Source organism: Protomyctophum parallelum (assembly GCF_964188405.1).
Source record: "Protomyctophum parallelum genome assembly, chromosome: 1".
Taxonomy (NCBI): domain Eukaryota; kingdom Metazoa; phylum Chordata; class Actinopteri; order Myctophiformes; family Myctophidae; genus Protomyctophum; species Protomyctophum parallelum.
Genome location: NC_139697.1, coordinates 87306981 through 87323204, shown reverse-complemented (window position 1 = coordinate 87323204; position 16224 = coordinate 87306981). Strand labels below are relative to the sequence as shown.

At 40.4% G+C, this 16224-nt stretch overlaps 2 protein-coding genes across 3 annotated transcripts; one reads left to right on the top strand and one right to left on the bottom strand.

Moving 5' to 3' along the window:
* Positions 1–1390: 1390 nt before the first annotated feature.
* LOC310859292 (uncharacterized protein) lies at positions 1391–3824 on the top strand (the record flags this gene model as incomplete). Of its 2 annotated transcripts, XM_083765734.1 has the most annotated exons (3): positions 3083–3221; positions 3317–3469; positions 3729–3824. In XM_083765734.1, exons 1-3 carry the CDS (start codon positions 3135–3137, stop codon positions 3822–3824), a joined length of 336 nt encoding a protein of 111 aa, XP_083621860.1. In that variant the 5' UTR covers positions 3083–3134. The 2 variants fall into 2 exon arrangements, 1 of the variants encoding a protein (XP_083621860.1); XR_014569284.1 differs by lacking the exons at positions 3083–3221; positions 3729–3824 and adding an exon at positions 1391–1729 and having other exon boundaries at positions 3317–3452.
* A 10979-nt stretch (positions 3825–14803) lies between these two features.
* On the bottom strand, positions 14804–15742 carry LOC310855337 (olfactory receptor 51I1-like; the record flags this gene model as incomplete). The annotated part of the gene is made up of 1 exon (XM_083760296.1): positions 14804–15742. The coding sequence occupies one exon, from the start codon at positions 15740–15742 to the stop codon at positions 14804–14806; it is 939 nt and encodes a 312-aa protein (XP_083616422.1).
* Between the last annotated feature and the right edge of the window lie 482 nt (positions 15743–16224).

The window sequence follows — 16224 nt, the reverse complement described above, 5'->3', positions numbered from 1 at the left end:
AAAATTAGTGGAAAATATGTTTTATGCGTTATTGAGTCTGTTATTATGTGGTACCAGCTATTCATCCTCATCGTTCTATCTTTAGGTGTGTTGAGTACACTTCCCAGATGGGAGGCCATTGAAAGAACACCCATAGTTCTGCAACTAGGATAAAAATATAATTTCCCCCTTAAAATTTACTGTCTGGTGTGATTGTTTTCATTTAATATTTGGTTTCTTTTGAAAACCAATAACTTAAAAAAAGAAAGGTAAGCACTGTTTATTTTTCTTTCACAGAGGAGAATGCAGCCCCCCCCCCCCCCAAGAGAAGAGGCATTCAGTCATAAAGCAGCAGCAGGGCCTGAAGTGAAGACACAGCATCCAATGTGGAAAATGTTATGCCTCTGTGCATGAAGTTGGAGATACAGGCATGTGCAGATCAAAAAAATATTTATTTTACTTAATAATATACTTAATATAGCATCTTTTGGATTCTTTGATGACATTCATGCAGCGCAAAGTGCTTTACAGAGCAATAAAGAAAAAACAGAAAACATTTTCTCAACTGAAACTCATTAAATTCAAAAGAGGGCTAGTTTACTTTAGTCCATCCACTTTCATTACCCCGTGGGCTATCCTTGTGGATATTGCTGGAAGTAAGTGCTGAAAATACACGTCCTTCAGGTGGCTGATTTTCTCTGTAATCCACTCTTCATTGTATGGGACATCTGCAATGATCTGCTCATTTGGAGTCCAGACAATGAATTTACAATTTTTTTTTTTAGCACAATGCATCGCCACTTGTACCTGGTAATAGTACCCTAATCCTGATGCCGTTTCCCTCAGAATATATTTTCCATCCTTATGCCTCACATCGTACTTGTTAGAGTCAATCATTTTTAGCAGACTGCCATTGTGTGCCACAAGTTTTTTGGCTGTAGGACATTTAATTTCAATGATGGTATCGGCATCTATAATACCATCAAGGCTGGCACCAAGCCAGTTTTCCTCTTCATGTACAACAAGTCCTGTACACTCCACAGTTATTCCTGTGGTCTCCTCAAACCACTTTCTTGCCAAAGGCTCGGATGTTTGGCCATGCCTAGTGGCTGTATTTCCGGCAAAGGTGCCATTCAATTTTCGTTCCACCCAGTTTTGTGGGTCAACCTTTTTGGGCACTTGAGAGGCCTCACTACTTGTGATTCTTATTTTTCGTTGATCTAGCCAAAATTGATTATTCTGGCCCTTGGATTGTACAAGAATTCTCTCCCTCTCACGTTTCCCACATAACACATGTCTTTCAAAAATACAGTTGCAAAGTTGACATTTTTGTTGAGCACATTGCTCGTGACATGTGGGCAGTTTATCAATAACCTCTTTGGTTTGTGGCTGTGCAGTCAACAGATCATGCAAAAGGGTACCAGGTATGTTGGATAGACCAGCCATCTCAGGGGATGTGAGGTGCTGAATGACATCTGCATCTTTCTCAAATGCTGTTGACTTTATTTTCATTTTTTTCCGAGGTCCCTGGTCTGGCCCCCTGATGTTCTCGACTGTATCAGGCATCACATTGTCACACGTGGAACTGTTCCAGACACAAGCCTCATCGGTGCTTGCTGTGCCTGTGAACCCCTGACTGGCAGCATCTTTGATTTTGTACAGTATCCCTGCTGAATGACTGCAGCTCTTCCCTTGGTTGGCCATGCAGTCACAGTTCACATCCACCACTTTGCCATCCCTCCTCTGCAAGGTCAGTTCAACATGATGGTACTGTTTAATGTCCTGTGAGTAGCGAACAGGTCCTTTCAAGAGTATGTGCTCCTCATCTGGTAGCCTGTGGAGTATCTGGCCAACCCATCCGGAGCTCAGGTAATTTTGACCCTCTATCAGGGACCTGTAGTTGGCATTGGGTTGTTCATCACATGCCAGTCGGTGAAGGAAATATTCTTGAATACCTATCATAAAAATAAATAAAAACATTTGTTTTTTTAATAGGATTAATACCACTTATCTGTAATGATTAGGAAATACACAGTCTTAGATCATTAAGATTTGCATTTCATAATTTTTATTATGCAAACAAACAACAAACAGTAAACACAAGTTAACCACCCCAGCATTGGGATAAATACTAACTTAACCGCATGCATGCCATGGTGACTTTCTGGCAAAGAGATGGTGTAGGAAAATAGTCAAAGCTAGTCTAGTCTACTAGACAGTGTAATAATAAGACAGTGGTTTAAGCACTGATTGGCGATTGCCATCAATTAATTACCTTTATCAGTAACTGGAGGCCACTGTCTGACGTCGTCAATCCAGGTACTCATTCTGTTAGTCGCTGGCTGTCACAACCGACCGAGTTAGGTTTTGGTAAACCAAGCAGATAAAGACTGGTATGGTAGCAGCAGCCAAACACCAGCCAGACGCCAAGGGAATCAATTTATGCACCTACAGGGTGTGCACCCAGAGGGTGCCCAATCAAGCCAATCACTGTTATCTGGCCCCTGACTTTGACAAGATACTCCACATGCTACCAAATGATGAGCACAGTTCTGAAAGGACCTGTGTTACTCACAGGACATTATCATGTACCATCATGTTGAAGTAACTTTGCAGAGGAGGGATGGCAAAGTGGTGGATGTGAACTGCGACTGCTAGGCCAACCAACTTAAGGGAAGAGCTGCAGTCATTCAGCAGGGATACTGTACAAAATCAAAGATGCGGCCAGCCACACAGGCACAGCATGCACAGATGACAATGTGACAATGTGAGGCCTGATGCAGTTGACAACATCAGGGGGCCAGACCAGGGACCTCGATGAAAGTAACAGCTTTTGAGACGGATGCAATCCCCTGAGATGGCTGGTCTATCCAAAATACCTGGAACTCTTTTGCATAACGTGTTGACTGCACAGCCACAAAACAAAGCAAATGAAAAACTCACCATGTCATGAGCATGTCATGAGCTCAACACAAATGTAAACTTTGTAATGAAAATAAATGTGATATGTGGGAAACATGAGAGGGAGACAATTGCTGCACAAACAAAGGGCCAGAGTAGTTTATTTGGAGTAAATTAAAGGAAATCTGAATCATCAGTAGCCTCTGAAGTGCCCAAAAAAGAAAATCCACAAAACTGGGTGGAACGAAAATTGAATGGCACCTTTGCTGGTAGCCACTAGGCATGACCAAACATCGGAGCCTTTGACAACAAAGTGGTTTGAAGAGGATACAGGGATACAGGTATTCTAATAAACATTTTACTTATTGTGCATGAGGAGGGAAACTGAGAATTAATAATAATTGTTTATAATTTTTTCCATCTTTCTCTTTCTCAGGGGAATAGGAATCTGGGTAGGCTGAGAAACACCTGGAGAGTAGAGACTCTCCAAGACCTAAAGAACATTGGAATGAGCTGGCAGGAAGCAAAAGCCCAGGCCCAGGAGATTGAGATGGAGAGCTCTGGTGGACGCCCTATGCCCCTCGATGGGGTAAAGAGGATCAAGTCATGTCATGCTCATCTAGGCTTACATCCTCATCCACATCACATTCCTCTTCTTCCTCAATATCAGATGTTTCTTGTTGCTCAGTTTCAGTCTGAATTAACTTGGGTTGCAAATTACATAGCCCAGCACAAATACTCACAATGTCATCAACATGTTTTATACTACCTTGAATGACATAACTGACCATTTTAAAACCTTTGAACCTTCTAATTGCACGCTCTACATGGATTCTGACATTTGCTAGGCGCCGTGTTGCCACAACATCATGCCCAGGAAGTTCTTTGAGGCCGCGAGTAAAAGCTGGGAGAGCCAGAGTCACCCCTGGAGGCAACACATCTGAGATGGTGAACCCACGGTCTGCTAGGATTTGATCACCAGGAATCAGAAGTTCAAGAAGACCACTGTTCTTTGTGATGAAAGTGTCACTGGCCCGTCCACCAAATAGTTTTGATGTGAACATCACATAACCATTGGGGGCAATACAATATAATAATTTGTAAGTGTTATGATGTTTGTAGTTGCTGAATGTTTGGGATCGCTTTCTTAAGTGTTTTGGCCTTTGGACAAATATTTCTGTACAGTCTATTATGCATGTTGCTTTGGGATAATTTTTACTGAAACATGATGGCATTATTCTTCTGAGAGTATCCCTAGGCAACCACGCAATCACATTTTCCCTCATAAACCTAGCAAGTATTGGTCTCCAAAGTGAAAAGATCACACATGCTGAGGTCTTGCTTATTCCAAATCTTTTAGCCAAGTCTGTGAACATCAAACAAAGACGTAGCCTAGTTAAAACGAGTAACAGCTGGTCATGGACTGCTAATCTGGTCATCTTTGGAGGTGGGTGAAAAGCTATGAGGGAATGTAAAAGCTGCCAAAAACTTGCAATACCTATGCCCGTGTGAAACCTTGCATCTTTGTCATCTAGGTCATAGGCTGACAATGATGGTGTAGGATCAGTTTGTGTTGCACGGTTTGTTAACTTTATGGTAGAGTAGCTGTGGTCTGTAATAATTTCTGGACACTGGATTCCAATATCACGCTTCAGAGGCATGACATCAGTTTGTGTTGCACTGTTTGCCCTTGAGTTGATACAGAAGTAATTGTGGTCTGCAATATGTTCCATTCCGATATCACTGGTGTCTTCAGGTCCTGCTCTTAATTCTGTTGTTGTTGATGTTGTTGCGTTTAATTCTGTTGTTGTTGATGTTGTTGCGTTTTGTGTGCTGCTGCTGCTTGATGACCGAAGGCCTCTTCTCTTAGGGGGGGCTCTACCAGATGTCATTCTCCCCTGTGAAAGGAAAAGAAACGATGCACTACAAGTTATTGTTTTATTCAAAATAAACCTAATCTGTTGAACCAAAAACAATCACATCAAACTGTCAATTTGAAGGGGAGAATCAAACGTACATGTTTATATCCTAGTTGCAGAACTGGATACGGGTGTTCTTTTGTTGGCCTCCCATCTGGGAAGTGTACTCCACACACCTAAAGATAGAATAATTAGGATGAATAGTAAATACTGGTAGGCTACCAGATATAACTCATAATGCATTAAAATACTGTCCACTAAATGGTTTCATGTTATGCAATTTAGTTATATTATGCACTTTATGCCTCTATCTTGACTGCAAAAACGCCTTCTCAACTAATAATTTTACCCACCTTGTGATGTGATAAAGATTTATTCTGATTTAGAAAATACTGTCCACTAAATGGTTTCATGTATCATGTTATGCAATTAGTTATATTATGCACTTTATGCCTCTATTTTGACTGCAAAAACGCCTTCTCAACTAATAATTTTACCCACCTTGTGATGTGATAAAGATTTATTCTGATTCAGAAAATACTGTCCACTAAATGGTGGCATAGCCATTTCATAGAGTGGACGTACATTGCTTTGCACCATTTCATAGGGGGTAGACTAGATTGTCAACATTCAGCCACTGTTGTGACTCACTACTTGGGTCTAATTTAGACCCAGATGTTTCCAACTTTCCATGAAGTTTGTTTATGTGTAGAACCCTACCATACAACTGTGTCCTGCAGTATTTGTGTTCATTAGACTGTCATAGTTTGTCCAAATAGCCTAGTATTTAATCACAATAATGTCAAGCCACAGGTGACTTATTTACTAACAATGATGAACTAGTTGAGATAACATTTCACTCCTCAATGGGGGCTGCATGCTAGCATTAATGGTATAACTAACAAAAAGTATCCAAAAGTTACCGTGCTGTTCTTTGTGGGAACAAAGTCCTTTATGTTGATGTTTTTGATCCACATCTGGCGCACGTCATTGTCCTCTGCACGCCCAGGGAATCTGTGCAAACCGTATGGCTTTTGGCATGGACAATCTTCATGATGTAGAGGTTTGTGTTTTTGACATTCAGTTTCTTTCCAGAGTTGGATTTTGCCACTACTGTTGGAGCAGCCATGAACTGCACACGTTCGTCCCGATTTTTTGGGCATCTTTGTAACGTTATAGAGTTATCAATTAGCGTAACGTGAGCCAACGAAAACAAGACACTTTACATTCACTGTAATGAAAGACGTGCTGATCTCCCCCGCAGCTATGGCGGATCCGCCTACAGGAAATACGTAGGCTGCGACCATGAAACCGGTACGGAATCGGTCTATAGAACTATGGGCTCATGTGATAAATATGATTTTCCTGTTCTGTCCAGCTCTACAAGCACAGACAAACCAACACTGTCTCAAAAAGTAGCTGATACACTAAAGAGTTACATTTACACTCCAGAGAAAGGTGAGTCTTTCCGAACAAACATTTGTTTGTTTTTTGTTATAGTAGTGTTGTGTATGAATGAATGAATGAATGAATGAATTTATTTTCGTGTCATGCCACTTTGGCCCATCCCATATGGGATTATATGACACATTTCACAGAATACACTGAATACAACTGACACTTCCTGTTCATACATATTTGTAAATTATTCGAACAAACAAACAAAGAAAACAAATAAAATAAAATAAAATAAAACGAAAACAATCATAACAAGGCCATTTTACATGTAAATGGCCCTCCTCCTCATTGACCAGGCCTTCTCAAGGAATGAGGCAAATTAAAAAGTGTACTTTTGAAACAGGCGCTTCAGTCTCTCGAAGTCCTCCAACCATACAAATTCATGGTTTGGGTCTATCTTATTAAAAAGTTGTAGAATGGACAATAAAAAACAAAATGCATTTCATTTTCGATTTGCTTTAGATCACACAGACTACATAGTCTATCCTCCTCCACCGTGCCTACATATCTATCTTGTGTAATGTAATAAATGTAACAATTTGAGTTTTTATAGTTAGTAAAAATGCAATTTTTCTTCTAGTATTCCGTTTTCCCCTCAAGCTGTCCATCTCAGCATTTGTTGCCTTTGTGGCAATCTACCATGTAAGTTATCCAAGAATACAATACACTTGCACCTGCACCTAGAGTACTGTATTACCCTTTAGTCTCATCTTATAGTGTGTGTGTGTGTGTGTGTGTGTGTGTGTGTGTGTGTGTGTGTGTGTGTGTGTGTGTGTGTGTGTGAATTAAATAACATAGCTCCTACAGCTCTGTAAATGTACAACTTGTCTCCTTTCAGATGGCATTGTTGCTGGTCGTTCAGGTTATTCCTACTCTCCATATTGTCCGTGCTGGCATTGATGAAAACATCGCCTTCCTGCTGCTTGGCTTTGACATCGTCCTCTCTGACGACAGAATGGAGGTTGTCCAAATTGTGACTTTCTATACTTGGTTGTTGGAAGGTGGGTAATTGTTTGCATTGATTGGATGGATGTCAACTGAACCAAATTTACAGTTCTTTGAATTTCCCCCCTCAGACCAATCCGTTGTTATGGGATATTATGTGAATATGGACGCTATATCTTGTATTTCATGCAGATCTGTTTTATTCTCCCTTCATACCATGCTATTGTATTGAAAAAATCATCTCCCCATTATCAAACTGTGACGATCGTATTGGAATCCGCAGTGTTATTTTAGTTAAGTGTATCAAATAGTGATATTTGACAGGTGAAAGAAGCACTGGTTTTTGAGCTGTCAGGTTTCACGACAAAAAGGAAAGAAAAGTCCTTTGGATGATTTTCCTGTGTTTGGGCTATAGAACCATCATGTGATCACTGGATATTCCTCTTCCTCCATTTCAGATCAAACCTCAAAGGACTTTATAAGGGAGACATTTACAGTATTTATAACAGCCAGAAAACAATCCACCCATCCACCCATCAACCTAAGATATACTTCATCCTTAACACTTAACTTAACTTACCTTGAGGGGGCAAATGCATACACGACTATATACATATATATATTTTTTTTAATACTGTTTTTATTAGGCATTTTTTGTATGACAACATCAGAATATTATCGACAATGATAATGAGTAGTTTTGTTAAATAAAATGAAAGAAATAACAGGCAATGTAAATGTTCCTCATACAATACATAATAAAAAAGACATATAAATGTGATAAACATGAAAAAACTAAAAACTGTTAAACAATGACAAGTGTGAACAGACAAACAAAACAGACAACAGGACAGACACTCTTGCTCTCAAACTTTCCCAACATGTTGTTGTAAATTAAGTGAATTACAGACATTCTTTTTTTAAATGAGAAAAAATAAAATAAAGAAAAAACACTCAGTTCCCTTTTTCTTTTTTTTCCTTCCAATTTTCTGTTGTGCTATCTATTGTGTAGGAGGGGTTAGCGTGCACCTATTGAAATAGTCAATGAAGGGTTGCCATGTCTGGTAGAATCTATCTTCACTCCCTCTCAATTCAAACTTAATCTTTTCCAATTGTAAGTAGTGCATAACAAGTGAAGTATGAGTCGGAACCTGTGCTTGTTTCCAATTCAACAGTATCAGTCTGCGAGCCAGTAGAGTCACATATTTTACCATGTTATATTGGAAAGTAGACAGTTTGACCCCGGTCCCCCTGACTCCCATTACACATAATAAATTATTGATGAATTAATGATGAACTCATCCATTAATTCATCACAAATTTATCGTGAACTCATTCATCATTGGTCCTCAGCATTACTAATGGTAAAGTCACTATGTGTAATATCATTAGTTAAAGAGGGTATTCCACAACTCCACTTCTAGGCCAAGGATGAGTGCGTAAAAAGATCACAGTGCCATTTCAAATGTTTTAAAGACCATGAAAATATCTATCGACAGTTCAGTTATTGATCTGTGTGCAGTGCACTGACTTTCTTGACAGGAATGGTAATCCAGACTCTCGTGTTCTTCATCTGCTTCGTGTTTTTGGTTTTCTTGATCATTATCCCCTTCGTCTTTGGCCGAAACCTCATTCTCTTCCAAATGGCTGCAAAGGCATGGTGAGCTAACCCCTAAAACTAAAACCTTTATTCTTAGAAAAACTGACCTGAGTTGCAACTGAACTCTTTTTTCCATCTAAACGTCCATGCTAAACCCCTTATCCCTAAACTAATTTGCCTTTTTTACTATATTGAAGCATTTTTTTAATAGTGAAAATAGCCAATCTACAAGCTCACAGCGTGTCGATGTAGATCGGCTATAGTTGAACTATTCCAAAACTATTTTCAAAATAGTAAAAAACGGGGTAAGTAGTTTAGGGATAAGGGGTTTAGCATTGACGAAAATAGAGCCCCAAATCTCCTTGCCATAAAAAGCTCACATGTAGATCTGCTATTTTTGGCTAATGTTTTCCCCAGAATATGAATGCAAGTGGTTAAACGTCAGTTTGTTTTCTATGAATTGCCTTCTATACAGGCAAACCCCGAGTGTAAGTTTAAAGATAGATAGAATGAAGTAACAATAGGCCTATAGCAGCAATATTAGTAAATATGATTTTGAAAAGCAAGTTATGATTTTGTGCAAAATATTGGACTACCTCCTTACTTTATACATGGTTACAAAAGGTAAATTACATTTAGATTTTACTAATGTCTCTTGAAAGAGTCTGTGGACAACAATGAGCTGATCCTCTTCTGTAAGATTGAAGTACTTTTGGAATTGAAACAAGCCTCTTCAAATGACCTCCAGTGTTTTTAACTACACTGTTTTCATATCACACAAATACCAAATCTCCAAAATAAGAATATATGAACAAAAAATCATTAGTCAGGTTTCAACTGACAAAAAAAGAAACTCAAGATTTGACTAGCAACTTCTTGATTGATTGTAAACTCTGTTCACAGAGGCAGTCTGTTCCTGTTCACCTATTTCCTCTACCTGGTCAACATTGTGGTAGGGCTGATTGTCGCCATATGGAGAATATGGTGCTAACGGCTTTGTACAACATCCTCCATCTTGGACGTATTGACATCAGCTTGCTGCACCGTACCTCTGAAACATACGACCCAGGTACAGTACGCCACATCAGTGATCCTCAACCTTTTTATTTTCAATCACTCTGAGTTTGAAATGTATCAGGCCATGGGCCCCCATGCATGGTTGGAGGGGTTGATTGATTGATTTTTGGGGGAATTCTCCGGAAGTGCATTCTTTGTCTATGGGACCTGGCGACTACCGCCGATAGCAGGCGAACGGTCGAAAAATGGGCGGAGGAACGTCGTCCGAAAATATTTAAATAATTCATCTTTTGGCCTTGCATAACACCCGTTTTGAATTTGCACATAATGCAGGAGGCAGCAGCACCACCCGCTAATAAAAAACGAGTGCTTCAAAACTCCAGCACTTAAAAACATGCGTGCGTGCGGGCGAGAAGCGGGCGAGGTCGCGTGCACGCATCCGCCTTGGTGACAGCAGACTGCTGGGCGAGCGCCATATGGAGCGTGTCTTGAGTGTACAGGGTTCGATTTCATAGTAAATAAGACATATTTCACAGTCATTACAGTCTTCAGACTAGCGTTATAATGTGTGTGTGCCCGCACAGCGTATCATTACTACACCAACTACCTGAAGGTTGAGGTCAGCCAGTCACACCCGGTGATGAAGGCCTTCTGTGGACTGCTGCTGGACATCATGGTCCAGGGTGGTGGAGCTGTACAGAAAATGCGGGATGCAGAGGAAGGTAGCTCAGATTCAGACACACACACACACACACACAAACACACACACACACACACACAAACACACACACACACACACACACACACACACACACACACACACACACACACACACACACACACACACACACACACACACACACACACACACACACAAGATGTCATCCCAGTCTTGTTTAATTTCAACTTTCAGCTGAATGATTTCAGCTCTTTTACAACACAGGATTTTGCAGTGTGGCAGTTAGGTAATTGTAAATTCAGGATATGTCAAAATCAAATCATATATAAACTAGACAAAGTGCCAATCGGCACAGGTCTCCACCAGGGCAGGTCAGGTTGTGGCCTCATGGTGGCGCTATAACAGGCTGTTGAGGAAGATTTGGGCCGGAGGTTCGTGTTGGAGCGATGCAGGTACAATGTTTTTCCATGTGTGCATACATAAGTTGTATACAGATCGATGCAGTTATAGCTAAAAACAGGAATTAGCCTGTTATAGCGCCACCGTGAGGCTGATTTTGAGGAAAAAATTGTGGCATGTCGTCCTCGGCCTAGTGAAAATGTGCGTGTATAATTTAACGGAAATTGCACACTGTGTTTGTGATTTGTGGCCTTTTTTCGAAATGGACGAATCGTGTGAGCTTTGGAAGCCAATCTTAGCCAATCAGGATGGAAGATGGGAAATGGTGGCCCTCCGTGTTGATCACATGACTATGGAGATAGTGTATACCGATTTGCGTGAAATTTGGATAAAATCTGAAGGAGTAATAATAGAAAATGTGTTTTACATATGTCGGCCTCCTGGTGGCGCTATAAAGAGCAGATGTGAAAAATTCTTGGCAAAGGTTTTTCCTTGGCCTCTAGGGAGTTGGCATACAAAGTTATCCACAGATCCGTGCAGTTAGAGGTAAAAACACTTTTCGGCCAGTTATAGCGCCACCTTGAGTCTGAGTTGAAATTGTTCATGTGGCATTTCGTCCTCGGCCTAGTGGGAATGTGGGTGCACAATTTCACGGAAATCACGCGATGTGTTCATGATTTGCAGCATTTTGTTTGAAACTGAGCACTCCTGTGAACTTTGGAAGCCAATCTTAACCAATCAGGATGGAGTCTGAGAAATGTGAAAGACCGGTTTCGTTGAATGGCTCTAGAGAGACTGTGTACCAATTTGCGTGATGTTTGGACAAAATCTGTAGGTGTACTGTGCAAAAACTTGTTTTGCACAAAGCGGCCTCCTGGTGGCGCTATAACAGGCCGTTCTGGAAAGTTTGGGGCAGAGGTTCATCGTTGGCATCCAGGGAGTGTGTGTGCAAAATGTGGCATCGAGCGGGTTAGCGGTGCCGAGATTAGCTGCTCACGGACACACGGACGGACGGACACACGGACACACGGACGGACGGACGGACGGACGGACACACGGACGGACGGAGTGCAAAACATACTCTCCCCACATGCCTTCGGCCTGGTGGAGACAAAAAGTGTTTTATCTTCATAGCCAAAATATTGCAATAGAATAATTAACTGTTCACTGTTGAAGTAATACTATAGGAATATAATATATCTAACTACATTGTTTCTATAAAATATGAATATGAAGTATGCAAAGGTACATTTTAGATTAATTGTAAGCAGTGTACACTGCACAGTATCAACTGCTGTCAGCTGTTCTCATTCAGCCCAGTTACTTCAAGTTCATGTCACAGTGGATTGCTGTATGGAATGCCATCCTGAGGATAAAGCATGTGAGTAGTATATGATAACTATTTTATGTCAGACTTTGGACAAATAAATAACAGAGGTTGAATGATGAAGGTTAATATTGGGGGAAGAGGTCATACGTCATATTCTTGGCATCTGATGGCATCCGATATGCAAGCTTGTGCATCAGATGTATATTCATATTGTTATATGGTTTGAGGTGTGTGTGTGCGGCCCCAGTGATAGGTGAGGTAGGAGTGGTCGGCCTGGTTGGAGGTGGGTGAGTGGTTGGCATGGGTGGCACAGGGTGGAGTTGACAGTGGTTGGTGAGTGGTGATTGGTTGTCTTCTGCTGAGACTTTTGTAAAGTAATCGCTTCTAGAAAATAACAGAAGACATATATAACACAGTAACACATTATTGTCTGCTGTGTTGTTTTTCGATGTGTACACTGTCATTTTATAGAGGTATCTCTTCGTTCTGTAAGCTTCCTTGGTTTGGTTTGCTCCGTCCATGTTTCTTATTGAAATAAAATACATAAGAGTATTGTCGTTCATGGGATGTCCTTCACATAGCATGTAGGGCATAACCGGCCAAAGATGAAGAGGGCGAAATGGTCATCTAAGGTCATCACTACATGCAATCGTGGAGTGTGCGGCTTAGATAGCCACGGCCACAAACAGCATGGGGTGCTGGCATGGTCATCTAAGGTCATCACTACATGATGCGTTGAAGTGTGGAGTGTGCGGCATAGATGGCCATGGCACAAAATGACGTTTGGGGTGCCAGTGTGGTCATCTAAGGTCATTACTGCACACAAGCGTGACAAGCCTCGAGTATGCGGCACCCCAAAGATCATAATTTGGGGTGCCAGCATTTTTTCCCCCTGAAAAATAAAGCATTTTGTGGTTTCTGCCCGACAGCAGAGATATATTTAGGAAAGGCAAAACTGCTGCATGCAAATTAACGTCATACAATCAACTTGAAACACACACAAGCAATTTTTTCAGTGCAGTACGTGACATTTTATTGTGGCATAAAAAAACCGAAAACAACCCTGCTATCATTATAATGTGGCAGATTTATTTATAATTTATATAAATATACGTATAGTTTAACAACAAAAATAATACATTCTTTTTGGAAAAAGGAAGACATGAAGAAACCAAAGCAAGAGCAAAATTAAAATATATATATATAGTCAGTACTCTCAGCACCAACACCCTTCTCCTTCCTGCCTTGCCTCTCAGGGTTTCACCCAGCTTTCACCTCAGACACATTTCAAACTAGAAAAAGTGCCCCTCGGGGCACAGGTCTCCATCAGGGCAGGTCAGGTTGTGGCCTCCTGGTGGCGCTATAATAGGCCAATGTGAAAAGGTGGGATATATTCCTCAGCCTAGTAGGAACGTCTGTGAAAGATTTCACGTAAATTGCATGCTGCGTTCGTGATTTGAGGCTTTTTGTTCAAATCGGGCCAATCCTGCAAATTTTGAAAGCCACTGTTAGGCATTATGGAATATGCAATATCGGACAGATCTGTCTTGATCACATGACTATAGAGATACTGTGTAATGATTTGCGGGATTTTTGCACAAAATATGGAGGAGTAATATAACATTATTTTTTTTTACAAAAGGCCAACGGTGCCGGAGATTAGCTGGTAACGGACGGACAGAAGGAAGGACGGACGGACACACGCACACACACACACACACACACACACACACGCACGCACGCACGCACGCACGCGCACACACACACACACACACACACACACACACACACACACACACACACACACACACACACACACACACACACACACACACACACACACACACACACATACACACACACACACACACACACACACACACACACACACACACGTCACACACACACATACACACACACACACACACACACACACATACACACACACACACACACACACACATACACACACACACACACACACACACACACACACATACACACACACACACACACACACACACACACACACACACAAAAGGAGTGCAAAACATACTCTCTCCCCATGACTTCGGCCTGGTGGAGACAATGATTGCAATACAGCACCCAAATATACCCCTGAGTTATTTGCACTGCCAGAATACAAAGGAGCATCATTTGAAGACCCGAGAATGGCCACATGAGGGCAGTATATCCACTGTTTGTCAGATGCTTGCATGTAGAAGTAAAATACAGAGGACTAGAATGTGGATGTTGGGATATGACCAGATAATAATGACTTTTACATTCGAGTGCTGATATACTGGCATAACATAAACCTTATTTACTTTCACCTTGGATAGTATCAAATGCATATTAACATGTTAAATTGTCAATTGAGTTTCTAGTAGGCCTAGTAATATATGCACAATACATATTTAGTATTACAAAATAACATGATAGTAGTAGCAATTATACAAAAAGAACAGCTTAATTTAAACAATGCAAAGACAATGAAACAAATGAAACAATGATAATAAAATACAATTAAATAGGCTAATGCTGATGTATAGCCTACAGCAGTGTCCTTTCTCTTCTTATCTCGGTACCCTCCTCGTTTTCCTAAAGAACAGATTAAAAATCGCAACTCGTATGGTTTTAGTGCCGATTCCATAGAGCAGCGGATTGGTAACTGCTGGTATTATGATGAAATATATAGAGAGCATTATCATCACTTCTGCAGGCGTGTGCCTCATCTCAAATCGACTCTGTATAACCTCGCACAACGTGCCGACGGTATAATTTGCGATAGACACTAAATGTGGTACGCAGGTTTTAAGAGCCTTCACTTGAGAGTCTTTCGATAAATTCACGCACACTCTGAGAATACGTACGTAGGAAAAAAGAACCATTACCACCTGAGGAGCCATGAGGAACAAAAGGGTGATGAGGCCTAGGATACTAATGTGAGAAGTATTAGAACATGCGTTTTTGACCAGTTCAAAGTTCACACAGTGTAATTTATGTATGAATCTGCCGCAGAATTTCAGTTTTAAAGTTAAGGTGAAATAGAAAAGGAAAATGAGACATGGGTATAGCCATGCCAATGCTACAAGTTTGCATACCCTTGACACAGACATGATGGTGTGATAATGTAGTGGATTACATATGGCAACGTATCTGTCATAACCCATAACTGCTAAAATACAAAATTCAATACATGCATATGTGTGTAAAGAATAAATCTGAGTCAGACAGCCTTTCAGAGACATTTGGTGAGTCACGGATGTGAGCAGACTCATAGTTGCGGGCAACAATGCAGTACCACCATATATTTCATTAATAGCTAAATTACATATGAACAGATTCATGGGTTGACGCAGTTCTTCATGTTTGTATATCACATAAATCAGGAGCACATTCAGAATGATAATCATGATGTACAGCAGGAGAAATATGGTGAACTGTACATATTTGTAGTTTTCCATGACAGCATAAGCAGTCATCGTGAATGACGTTACTGTGTTATTTTCCATGCCTGCATGGGTTCAATCCTGAAAATGAATTAAAAAAATACAAGTTGTTATCACATGAAATACATTTTGACAGTGAGATATATATCTATTAGAGTAGTACGATATCAGGAAGGACTCATTTGGAATTACACTCAGTAATTGCATAGCCTGATGTAAACAAGAAGTGCTTTGTCTGGTTTATCCAGATTTTGTATTGACCTGCACATCGTTTGAACTATACCCATTCTACAAACTGTGAATACAATTTTCAATCAATAAATCAATAGCCTTTACGAGTGTTACATTAAGACAACATAAAGATTCATTAATGAATAAGCAATAGAACATTTAACAGTCTTCATATTGAGTTATTGTGTATTTCAGTCAAGGTTATTTTAGTTAACTATATAGAACTACCAAAATGACAAACATTCACATTCACTATAACTATTTCAAAACCTAACCATAATGGAGTTTATAGTACTGTATATCTCACTGATGGT